The sequence below is a fragment of the Dendrobium catenatum genome, unplaced genomic scaffold (assembly GCF_001605985.2).
Source record: "Dendrobium catenatum unplaced genomic scaffold, ASM160598v2 fragScaff_scaffold_484, whole genome shotgun sequence".
Taxonomy (NCBI): domain Eukaryota; kingdom Viridiplantae; phylum Streptophyta; class Magnoliopsida; order Asparagales; family Orchidaceae; genus Dendrobium; species Dendrobium catenatum.
Window position 1 is genome coordinate 285,351 of NW_021318946.1, and position 13,259 is coordinate 298,609.

Below are 13,259 nucleotides of genomic sequence, written 5' to 3' on the forward strand. Positions count from 1 at the left end.
TACTTGTATAATAATCAAGACTCTTAGAAAGCTTTAGATAAGAAATCTTTAAGAGACAACTAAGCAAAAAATCCAATTAGATGGCTCAATATTCATTTTTTATGCTTTGTTGGGAGCTTAATTAAAAGTGAGAGAAGTCAATAATGTAGAAAAGTCACCCTCATGGTTCTTAAGAATCCTAAAATGATGTAAAATAAAGATATTTTTATTATGTGTATATATATATATATATATATATTTAAAAATCACAAATTTAAGTTAATTTTTCTCAAAATATTATAAGAAAATTTGTAAAATAAAAGAAAATCATTAAAATCCCTCCTATCACTCAATAGTCCTTGAGTTTGACTTTGGATAGAGAAAATTTTAAATATCATTCAAGAACATCCATAATATTGCTCCCCAAATTCAATTTTTTTTTTCAATTTAACTATTTTATTTAAATCTCCTATAGTAAATCACATCATAAATTTAGAAATGACAATAAATGATCTGACATGATAATCTAATATATATTTGAACCAAAAAAATTCATAATCTAATTCCAGTAGCTACATGAGGATGCTCAGATGGATAAGTGGCTTTACCTTTAGAGATAGAATGCGAAACGAGCATATACGTGAAAAGATTGGAGTAGCTTCAATGGCAGATAAGGTTAGAAAAAGTCGCCTTAAAAGGTTTGGTCACATAAAATATTGGCCTTCTAATGGCTCGATTAGTGAGAGTAGATATATTAGATTTAACCTATGTTAAAAGAGATAGAGATAAACTTAAAAATATTTGATTAGAAAAATGTTAGAAATGATATTTTTTAATAGATTTAAATGAGAATTTATCTCTTAATATAATACAATAGAGAAAAAAAATTTATATAGCCGACCTGTTGGGTTCGGGTCCAAATTTTAATCAAATTGAATTTGGGCTGATTTCAAATTTCTGACCCAACAAATTTACACCCTGCACAACGAACAATTATTACGTCCTCCGACCTGAGGACGTAGAGGAACGTCCGGTCGGAGGCCAAATCGCGCCAAAAAATGAGAAATATCGAGCAAATACCGAGCAATATCAAACAAAAACGAGGAATACCACCATGTGAAGGCCCAATACCGAGTTATACCGAGCAATACCGAGTTGTAAAAAAAATACCGAGTTTTTCCTAGAAAAAACTCGGTACAACTCGGTATTGCTCGGTATAACTCGGTATTGACCTTCACAGAGAGGTATTCCTCGTTATTATCAAATAATACCTAGCAATATCGAGCAAATAACAATTTTTTTGACAGAATTTTACCTCCAAACAGATGTTCCTCTACATGCTTTCACCGGACGTAATAAAAGTTCCTGCACAACCCTTCGAAACAGTATTTATACCGGATAATTTTATTAAATCCGAGAGAGAGAGGGGGAGAGAGAGATGGTGAAGCAGCGTATGCGCGGTTCAAGCAGTCGCTTGTCTTCTTTTAGCTTCTTTATCCCACAATACTTGCAGTAGCGACAGTAAAATAGGAAAAAAAAAAAAAGATGGAGAGCATGATGGAGTTTTCTCTTCTTTCCCATCATCTGACATCAATTTCCCTTCTTGCATTCCCCTTCTCAGTTTCTCTCTGAGCTCCCTTTTTCTCTGTTCTCCTTCCTCTTCATCTGCATACTGGGGTGTTGGTTGAGCTTGGGAAGGCTTGGCATTAATGGCAGAAAGGAAGCAAGGAATTGTTTTGATCCTTCTTCTGGTGCTCGTGCTTAGTGGAGTTAGCTCAGTCTCAGCAGCATTTCCAGCAAGTGGGTTTATTTTCCTTTCCGCATTCTTTTTTCCATCACTGCTGAAATGTATGGCTCCTTCTTGCAGAGTTGGTGGGTGGATTATTTTCCAACGTGCTCTCTGCCATCTTGAAACGGCTATGGACGATCACTTCTTCTCCAAAGACTGGTATAGCCCCTCCATTAGTATTCTTTGCTGTTTCGGGTTTTTAGTGATGGGATTTGATTGTTTTCTAGTGATCTCCGGACGTCCATTGATGAAATTTGAGAGTGGGTACACTGTGGAGACGGTTTTCGACGGTAGCAAGCTTGGGATTGAGCCTTTTTCAGTCGAAGTTTCGAAAGGCGGCGAGCTCTTGGTTCTGGATTCAGTGAACAGCAACATTTTCAGGATATCTCTGCCATTGTCCCGATGTGAGTTGGTCTTTTTCAGCGTTTTTCCTTTTGTTAGATTATCCTTTTTTTTTACCTGAAGGTTAGGTGTGATGTGGGTGAAATTTCTGCTCTCCCCACCTTTTTGTTTTTTTAGCTGTAGCTATTACGCATTTTATGTAGTTTCATTTTCTGGGAGGAGGAGAATGTTTTGAGGCTGTTTAATAGTTTCCCGGCATTTAGCTAATGGAGCTGAGCTGTGCTTTTGGTGGGATCCTTGTGGTGTAATGAAAGATGATTTTCATACTGTAAATTGTTAGATCTACCTTTCATTATGTGTCTGCCAAAAGTAAGTTGTATTGTGGTAGAAAACATTGTAGTTTGTCTCCTTGTTTGGATTGTCTGATGTGCAACCATTGTGCTCTATTAAAATATTTATACAACTCTAAAGTTATTCTTACAAGCAATTATAACCCTCAAGGCAAAGGCAATTATTATTTCTCTTTCCATGTGTGATTTGTTTTGTTCTGGTTTGTTTAGTATTTAGGCATTTGGTTTTGTTAGGAGTGTGGATCACTTGGTAACAATTTTGTGCCCATTGCTAACAAAGTCTCGCACCCAACTTTTCAACTTCCTGATATTGTATTAAATTTATTTCATCTTATGTTGTCTAACGCGTTTGCTGGATGTTTGCATTTTTTAAATGAATGCGTTATTCTTTGTGTGAATTTTTCCTATTTTAGAAGTTTTCATTAGGACTCCAATGTCCTTGTGGAGAAACCTAATGAAATTTATAGCCAATTGATATTCATGGTTGTAATGGCTTCTATTTAATTGCTTTATATTTTTTTATCCTACTGTGATGTGCCAAGTATCCTTGAACATTTTAATCGCTTACGCTTATGCTTGGTATGTTATTTCCTCATTTGCTACTCTTCATGATCCGCACAACAAATTCTTTATGGTATATGCCACAGAAAATTAGGCACTAATTGCACTAAATTAAAGTCGTTGCTGATTAAGACTGTATGTTGTTAATTCTTGCTATGGTATTCCACTCCATGTTATAAATTTGACCGCCAATTAGGCAGTAGCTGATCCTAAAGTTGTGAAATTCAAAATATCTTTGACTACAGCCAATCTCAAATAAAAATTTGATAGAAAAAGTACTACGCAGCTCTCTTTAGTCTGTTGGTTAGGTGCTTTGGCTATCAATTAGAGGTCTTGGATTCGAATCATCCGTATGTGATGTGTGTGTGTGAGTTCAGACATTATCCCTTAATTTTGTCTAAAAAAGAAAAAGAAAAAAAAAGAACAAGTACTACCTTCCTGAGCTCATCCTTTGTTGGGTTTCTGAGAACGAGTTCAGTCTTACATACCATCTTAATGTGTGTCTTATTTTTTCTAAACTTCCCATTAGTAGTTGACAGAAATAACTATATTGATTGGTACTTATTGCATTTGAAGAGAAAGGTAAGGTAGAGACCCTTGTGACGTGTATGTAGACAATATCAAGGGCTCGATTAGTGGGCTGTGGCATCTACGGACGCCTCTTGAACGCCAGGTTTTTGGAGCAGAAAAGTTGCTTATTGTGGGCGGGCCCAGAAGGCCAACCATTTGAGGATTATAATACAAAAAAGTGATAATAATAGCTGTAACTAATATGGTGAATAGAAATAAGAAAATGGCAAATTTGTATTTTAACAATTTATGGGTTCATTTTTTTAGGTGTATAAAACTTTGAACAACGCCTATCCAAGGTGCACCATTGAATTCCCATTTATATAGATTTTTTATTGTGGAACATAGTCTGTTGTTATCTTGTGCTATATCCACCACTTTTTTTCCTTGGCGAGCCATAGAACATCTGAAACATTGCTTTACCTTTCTTAATGTCATTCATTATGGCTACTCATATTTCCTGATTTCTACTGGCGTTGATTTGCAGACAGCAGGCCCAAACTTGTTGCTGGTTCGGCAGAAGGTTATGCTGGTCATGTTGATGGCAGGCCAAGAGAAGCAAGGATGAATCATCCCAGGAGTTTTACTATGGACGATAGGGGCAACATCTATGTTGCAGATACCATGAATATGGCAATTAGAAAAATAAGCGATACAGGTATGCTAAAGGGGTAACACCACCGAAATTCTAGTTTTTTTTGGGGTAATGTTAGGTGTTTTTTACTTTATTTTTGTAATAAACTAGTTCCCGTAGTGCAAAACTGGTAACCTGAGAATTCTCATTGGTGATTCTATCGGACTTATAAGTTCCAAGTCAATTGAGGTAGAGTTTTTCTAAGATGTTTTTTGTCTTCATCATTTCTTTGATGTGATTGTAGCTGCGTCATGCTTTATTGGAGTAATTACCTCAACAAATGCTTGCTCCGTGGTTCTTTAAAGATATCTTATCAGCCACTGATTTGTGGCCAACTTGAGTTTAGATATCCTTTTGACAAACATTTTCCGGCTTAACCTGTAGCTTGAGTTCCATGTTATTTAAGAAGCATTTATTCTATTGGATAGTATTTAGTAATATCTTTTTAGCTGGATTGGTGGCACAAATTGAAGTTTTCACTGAACATTATAGTGGCTAACACGCACACTGAAGTAGGCACGGTCAATTTTAAAAAGGAAAGGTTTGAAAGGGAGGAAAGAAAGAGTTTGTACTTACAACTATTTGCAGTATTCTGCCTTCAGTCAATGCCTACATTAACAAACATCAAAGAGAGTTTTTTGTAAGAAATCCAATTGATTTTTATTTCCATTCTAGGTACAACTGTTGCTATTTATAAAAAATGTAATAATAAAAATATTCATACAAATGCTAGAAGAATAAAATTAATGGTACAATCAAATCACTCACCTTGTCTTTGGTAACTAGCAATTATTATTTGGAAGATTTGATGTGATATTTTGGAGCTCTCTTAGGATATCTCTCCCTTGCTTGAGGAACAAGGGACAACAAATACAAGCCTAAAGGCTCCAAATCTTGACAAAATCAAATCACCTCCCTCTTTAGTTCATCTTTTCATGCAGCCTTAAATGTAGCTCTATTGACTCAGTTTTTGAATCAAGTTAACTTGATTTAATTTAATTGAATTAATCAATTTAAATTCTTTTTTTTTGCTCAACATAATTCAGTTTGACTAAATTGAAATGGTCAATTTAAGTTAGTTGAAGTCAATCGTTTGATTGGCCCTAAACCCATTAATTGAGTTGAATAGAGTCAATTTTAATTTAATTGAGTCGAACCAAGTCAAATTGATCAAATAGGTTTCCATTGGCTCACTCGGTTTGGTTTATAGCCAACATGAGCCCTCCAATGTCTCAATTTAGCTCTGATTGGCACCTTTCTAGGTCGAATTGGTGTTATCTTGGGGATGAAGTTGTTACAAACCTTAGGGAAAAATAAGGACAATTAGGGAGCACTCACGATGGAATTAATGGTGGATGAGAGAAAGGTGGTTATAAGGGGAGATGCAGGGCTATCCAAAGCCATGGTATCACTTAAGACTATGGTTAGGGTCTTACAAGAGGTGGGGGAAGATTTTCTGGTGGGACTACATAAGCTGGATGTGATCAGGGTGAAGAAGGGAGGGGATATTTCTCTTTCAGTGCAACCCTTGAGTCAGCAATTTAATAAGGATTTTTAGCCACATCAAGGATGGCCACCTTCACGGGAACACGAGCATATCTCCACCTTGAGGACAAGGTGGATCTTTGGTAGGGGAATATTGTTAGACCGGTCCATTGGACCGGTCCAGCCGATCCACTGGACCGGTCCAGCCGATCCACGTTGGACGGGCCCAGGCACGAACGAGGCGGAACATCTCCGTCTCTTCTATTAGCCGCACGCATGCGAATCCCTTGGAGCTCATTTAGGAAGGTTTTTGAATGGATTCTATGAGGGAAATTGAATGTAGGGATTGTTTAGGGAATTCTTTTTTATTTGTATGCAATAAATACTTTGTTTTCCTAGGGTTAGGGCATCTTGAATTTGGCTGAAATTTGAGATCTCTTGGATTTCTTTTGGGCTCTAGCGGCGTCTAGAGATTGGGAGAGAACGATTTTCCTCTCGAATAAAGGATCAATATTATCTCGCTATTTTCCGCTTCCTTTTCATCAAATATTACAAATTTTATACTGTTTTCCTGTTTTTGTGTGGATTTTGGTAAGAAAGCTTGTTGTTTTTCGAGGATTGATAGTAAATACTTGAGATCTTCAAGTGTTTCCTATCAGTTCGCCACAAAATGACATCATTATATTCGGAGCTCATATATTCTCCAACGACGTTAAATTATTGAGCACTGAATCAATAGAATATAATTAATAGAGCACAAAGCCCTCTGTCAACTAAGGTGGATTCAAATTTGTCCCCTTAAACAAACATCCACCCCAGGTCTGCAAGTTATCCTTGGACGACGCAACCTTGACCGTCGACTAGGATCCTTCTGTCAGGTTGGGTCGACTACCTCATCTGACTAAGTAAACCAGGGACCACCATCGCCCAGGACGACGGAATCATGAGATCTTGATTGGGCTCATCATCACTCCGTCACCATCTGCTTTAAGTGTAAGATGGTGAAATTTCAATTTTAAATATTAAATTTTCAAATACCAAACCTCTTGCTACTATACGCCGGATACTATGCATCTATTTGACGACTAGCCTTAATCAAAAGTTCTTTTTCATTATCTGGAGGGGTAATTAACTATAGGGGCTTGCACCTATAGGAAACCTGAACTCAAATCCAAAGTCCTCGCAAAATGAGTGTGAAATATCTGGGTAGTGTCCTATTTCAAACCCATTCTACCTTCTGAAAATTTACCCGTAATTTAATTTATTAAAACTCTCCCTAAAGAGGAGAGGCCGGTGCGCAAATTTTTGGAGCGCATAATAATATTAAGTTAATTGTTGTAGAGATGAGGATGCTCATGTGGATGAGTGACTTTACTCTTATAGACATGATACGAAATGAGCATACACGTTAAAAGGTTGGAGTAGCTCTAGTGGCAGATAAGATTAGAGAGAGTCGCCTTAGATGGTTTGGTCACATAAAACAGCGGCCTTCTGATGATTCAATTAGGAGAGTAGATGTATTAGATTTAACCTATATGTTAAGAAAGGTAGAGGTAGACCTAAAAATACTTGGTTAGAAAATATTAGAAATTATATTTCTTTATTAGATCTAAATAAAAATTTGAGTGTTAACCGGACACAATGGAGAAAAAGGATTAATGTAGCCAACCCCACGTAATGGGATAAAGACTTGATGTTGTGTTGTGTTGTTGTATTCTTATCTTTGGTGGAATACAAAGCAGAGCTTGGCGGAGTATGAATATCTCTGATACCATTTTAAAAATTAGAAAGAACTATAAGAGAAAAGCTTGAATCAAATTTCATTTCAAATTGCAGAAAAGTTAAATGCTTACAGGAGCAAAACATTATTAATTGTTGGTCCTACATTTAAGGAAGGAATTAAGAAATAATCAAAACATGAATAATCAGAGCACGCTGATTGTTGAGGTGGACAAGCATCCTATAGTTGATATAATTGGAGCACACGGATTACTTGATGAGAAACTAATGCGGGTCCGACATATCACAGAATTTCCACATATTGGCCTACGTGGTTTCTTGTTTCAGAAAATAGAACTACATGCATTAAAATTGTATGAAGTAATGTGCAGGTAAACCTTCTATAAATTGGTTTGCTGGGAATTGTTCTTTCTTTTATTGATGAATAGATATAGGAATACACAAATCAGTTTTTTGAATCATTTTCAGTGAGATTAAAATGCACCATAATCTGTTGCGCTTCACTGCTTGGAGCCTTTTTTTGGACTTCGACCAACAGCTGCAGATTGACTCACTTTTCTTTGGTGTTCGTATGAATTTGATTTGTTCGCAGAATCTACACTTGATCTTGGTCATAAAGCACTTACACTTCTATTCTACTACTTTGTGGTCAGGTCAGGCCATAGCTGTCAATGGCGCAAAATATATTTTTTATATAGCTTGCGCCATGTTCAAAATAGCGCGCGCCGCGCCGTGCGCTATGCGCCATGGCTCCAAATGGACCTTTGCGCCATGGTGCGCCATTCGCCGTTAACAGGTATGGGTCAGGCACACGAGCCACTCCAAACATGTCAGGACATCACATGGTGTATTTGTTGTTTATCATTAGAGAAAGTGGACATTACTTGGATATTATCCACGACAGATTAGGAAAATTTTGCTTATAAATGGGCATATTTCTTGACTCATCTCCGATCGACAAATTTTTTTCTTTTGTTTCTTTCAATGTCTTTCTTTTTTGTTCTGTCCCAATATGTTTTATCATCTTATTTATTGAACATATTCTGGAAGGTTCAGATGCAAGATGGTTATTCCTTCTTTAGCTTGTGTTGTCCTAATTTTCCAATACTTTTCAAGTCCTTGTTCACCATGCATTACACTTGTCTTTTCTTTTACTTATCTGTAAATAGATTTTTTCACTATTTTACCCATATCAGTGAACAAGATTTTGTAGCCTTAGTATATGAACTCTATGTTGCTAATAGAAGTTCTTGGTTTTTAAATCACTTGTTTTCCTCCCTTTTTATGTGTTATTTTTGTCAGATGATAAATCTACCATCCTTCTGTTCTTTGGTTGTCTTTAGTTTGTGGTTAAAATCAGACTAGTTGTTATACCTCCCAACTCGTAAAGCATTTTTTCAGGTAACATGGATTTGTTGAACTCGCGGTAGTTTATTTTATGAATTTGTTCATACTATACTGAACATGCATTTGGCTTTTCACTATTTTTCCATGTGGAAATCATATTTGAAATGTTGAAAAAGATTGTTAGAAACCAAACCATTTTGAAGAAAGCTATGCACCTCAACTGGTAAAAATGCTAAACCTTTATTATCTTAGATAAGGACCAATAGTTATGTGTTGGTTCAGGGTGATGACAATAACACTATTAATGGTTCAGGGTGATGACAATGACACTATTGCCTGCATTTATTATAAAATTATCGATCTCGCTATAGAACACTTGGGCATTGGCCAAAGTAAAATCACTAATATATTACATTCTTAATCTATTTCCTTAGAACATTATTCAGTAAAATATGATTACCCATGTGAAATCATCTTTGAAATGTTGAATAAGATTGTTAGAAACCAAACCTTTTTAAAGAAAGCCATGCACCTTAACCAGCAAAAAATACCAAAACCTTTATTTTCTTAAATAAGCTCCAATAGCTATAGTGTTAGTTTGTTGTAATGACAACCACACTATTAGCTACATTTATTATAAAATTATTGGACTCGCTATGGAACACCTTTTGTTATTAAATTTAAATGAAAATTTGATTCTTAATAAGACACAATAGAGAAAAAAGATTCATTTAGCCGACCCCACGCAGTGGGTTAAAGGCTTGATGTTGTTGTCGTGTTCTGCTATAGAACACCAGGCATTGGCCAAGGCAAAATGGCTAGTATATAACAATCTTAAGAGCTATTACCTTGAAAATTTTGGTAGAATATGACTTTCTAACTTCATGCTTGATGGCTTTCACATTTAAGGCTTTTTTTTTAATTAGAAGACTAAACTTTAACCATGTTTAGACATTTATAGGAAAATGTGTGCTATATATGTTGAAGTTCATTGTTTTTATGCGTTTTTAGATAAATGCATATTATTTGTTTTGTCAAAATTAGCATTGATTGTGAACTCTTAAGGTCAACTGGAAATGACCCAACTTTTAAATTTGTTCATCTAATTAATGTTAAATGAGCATTTGGATACATGTTCATAATTTACTATCAGGGCTCTAATACAGACGCCTCTTTGGTACCTCGACCTCTACCTTGAAAGCGACCAAAAGTGTTCGGATCGTAACTTTTGGTTACAATGTTCTTCACCTCAGATTCGTTTCATAAAGTTAATAGACTTTACATTCTGAGAATTTATAAAATAACTATATTTAGCATGAAAGAATACTCCTAGTTTGAATGATTGGGTATATTTCTGAATATTTTCATACTAATGCGTAGCAAGAGAACAGGACAAAGTATCCGAAAGCAAATTAGTTTCCTAAGTGGATGAAAATCTCGTGTTTTGCAGGGGTCACAACGATCGCTGGGGGAAAGTGGAACAGAGGGGGGCATACGGATGGGCCAAGTGAAGATGCAAAATTTTCAAACGATTTCGAAGTTGTTTACATTGGCAGTAGCTGCTCGCTACTGGTTGTAGATAGAGGAAATCAGGCAATCCGTGAAATCCAACTTCATTTTGATGATTGTGCTTACCAGTATGAAACTAGTTTTCCATTAGGTAGCTGATGCAGCACAATTTCTCCATTATCTCCATTCAAATTATTTTACCTATCCTGGGACTGAATTGCCTCAGATTTTCATTTCTATTGCAGGTGTTGCAGTGCTCTTCGCTGCCGTTTTCTTTGGTTACATGCTTGCTTTACTTCAACGACGCGTAGGAGGGATGTTATCTCCAGAAGATGTAAGTTTCCTTTTCACCATATGAAAATAGTTGGTTAATTAAATTTTTTTCACTATATCATTCTGATATCACCTCAATTATTTACAAGTAAAAGTTGGTTCAACTGCACTGTAGAGGCTGCATACTATACTGTTAGAATGCTACTTTGTAAGATTGTAAGGATTGTCAAACTAAATTATCTAGCATTTCCACAGGAACCTGTTATCCCTATGAAGACCAACATCCCCCCTCCATACCAAAAGCCCATGAGGGGTTCAGTGAGACCACCACTGATTCCTAATAAGAATGAGCCGGATAAACAAGAAGAAGAAGAAGAAGGCTTCTTCGTCTCAAATGTGAAGCTTCTATCTGGCGCCAAATCTTCTTTAGCTGATATCTTTGGAATGATTTTCAGAAGGAAGCCACAGAAGAAGCATCACCAAAATTCTCCTCAACAATGGCAGCATAACTCATGGCCAGTGCAGGAGAGCTTTGTCATTCCTGATGAAGACGAGCCACCACCTGCCGAGACGAAGACGCCGACACCTCGGAAAGCCTATGCCTTCATGTCTCAGGACCCTGAGAAGATCCACCATCTTCGGCAAGGCCAGACTTACTTCAACAACTGGGATGGGAAAATGCTTCTTCATCAACAGAAGTACCAACTGCAACAGCAGCCTCAGCAGCAGCAGCAGCAGGTGCATCAGCATCGACAATATTCTTTGGGTCCTCAAACTTTCTATGAGCAAAACTGTGAAAAAACAAATGAGATTGTGTTCGGAGCTGTTCAAGAAGATAGGAAGCGGAGGACAATGGAGATTAAAGCAATAAATTACGGTGAAACATACTATGATCAGTGTGGGATACGCTCCAGGATTGGTTGCAGTGATTTTAGTAACGGCTACTGAACATCTTTTTTCTTCACGAATACATTGCCTTGTATGATAAATCAAGCCTTCATTCCTTAGTTATTACTTGAGCTTCTTTAATATCTCTTGTTTCTTGTGTCCTTTGAGGTTGTGTTTGGATGCTTGGAATTTGAGTAATAGTAAATGAAAAAAGGGGGTTGACATGCGTAAATCAATCAATAAATATTGGTAATTTGTTTCATTTTCTTCAATTTTTAGTGTCCAAACAGAGCCTTGAAGTTCAGAGATTATATGAACATGAAGGATTTCTGCTTAAGAGTTTATTGATCTATTGATCACTGCATGGAAGTTATTCATTTTGTTGCCTCAATAACCCTTATGTTGTGACATTTTTAATAACATCCCAACATCATCATGTCATCCTTCAAAAGATTAGCAACATGCCAGCAATATTTGCAGTAGGGGTATTAATATTTGACACGACCTAAAAATCCGACCTGAAAACTCGATCTGAAAATTTCGGGTTCGGGGTTAGGGATTTCGACCTGTTTGTAAAATCAGATTGAGTTCAGGTTGATCCAAAAATTCGAAATTATCTTGGTGTGACCCGTTTTTAATTAATTTAAAAGGGTTTTAAAAGATTGTATGAAATAAGTAAATATTATTTTCAAAAAATAATAAATCATATTGCGCAAATTGAATTAAGCTTGGTTTATTTTAAACTGATTGAAGTAAATTTTATCATTTAAGCAAATTGAATTAAATAAAAAAAAATCAGTGAAAATATGCTCGAAGCTGGTTGGGTTTAAAAAATCAACCCGTTTGCTAAACGGGTCGGGTCGAACAGTGCCGGGTCAATTCTAGGATTGACCCGAATCCGATCTGTGACCCGATTTTAATAGCTCTAATTTGGAGCATCACAAAAATTACAGGCACTAATAAATTAAGTCTTTTTCTTTTTTTTTTACACAAATAAAATATATCAAAATTATGAATAAAATTGACTCAATTATTTATTTTATAGTTTTCTATAAATAATTATAGATATGTTTTGTCTTAATCAATATTTTTCTTACATATACATTCACAATATCGATTCTAAACTAATAAAAAAATAAGTAATAAATTTAAAAATATATTAAAATATCATTCCCCCTATTTAATTTTTTCACCAACAAAATTATAAAAAATAAAATAGAGAAATTCAAAATTTTGTGAACAAATGTCTCTTAAAGCCCGAAAGTTATGACCAACTAAATTAAATATTTTAACTCATTTAAGGATCTAATACTTAGGAAAGAAAATAAAGAACAAATTGTACAGCTAGCTAACTTGGATTGCCAAAATTTCTTGCACCTTCGTATTCAACTTGCTCAGCCTCCAGCATGCAAGTCGGTGATATTTTTGACTACCGGAGCCTCTCTCGTACTCAGTGAATGTGAATTGACAATGCAAACTAACGCTACGGGAAAACACGCGATTACCGTCGGATTTTCCGGCGGAAAATTGTGATATGTTTTGTCTTCCTTCCGTCGGAAACTACCGGCTCATCTTCCGGCGCCAGTTCCGCCGCCTATTTCCGGCGCCGATTTTGCGCCGCAAACAAAGCCGTGGGTTGTCTACGGCGAACTTGCGGCGTTTTATCCGCCGGTACTTACCGGCGGATAATCCGACAGAAATTTACCGTCGCATATGGCGCCGGAATTTATCGGTTGCAAGTCGTCGGCACCAACCCGATGTTTTACGCCGGTAATCCGTCGGTACGTGCGCC

The 13,259-nt window shown here is 36.3% G+C and overlaps 1 protein-coding gene across 1 annotated transcript; it reads left to right on the forward strand.

Annotated features, from left to right (window-relative positions):
* The first annotated feature begins 1,490 nt into the window (after window positions 1–1,490).
* LOC110114821 lies at window positions 1,491–11,729 on the forward strand. The gene is made up of 7 exons (XM_020847834.2): window positions 1,491–1,779; window positions 1,847–1,927; window positions 1,996–2,172; window positions 4,079–4,249; window positions 10,248–10,457; window positions 10,552–10,640; window positions 10,835–11,729. The coding sequence occupies exons 1-7, from the start codon at window positions 1,689–1,691 to the stop codon at window positions 11,525–11,527; spliced, it is 1,512 nt and encodes a 503-aa protein (XP_020703493.1). The 5' UTR covers window positions 1,491–1,688; the 3' UTR covers window positions 11,528–11,729.
* The last annotated feature ends 1,530 nt before the right edge of the window (window positions 11,730–13,259 follow it).

Coding starts and splice junctions, on each gene's coding strand:
- LOC110114821 (XM_020847834.2), top strand. CDS start 1,689: ATGGCAGAAAGGAAGCAAGGAATTGTTTTGATCCTTCTTCTGGTGCTC. Junction 1,928..1,995: donor CACTTCTTCTCCAAAGACTG/GTATAGCCCCTC, acceptor ATTGTTTTCTAG/TGATCTCCGGACGTCCATTG. Junction 2,173..4,078: donor ATCTCTGCCATTGTCCCGAT/GTGAGTTGGTCT, acceptor GTTGATTTGCAG/ACAGCAGGCCCAAACTTGTT.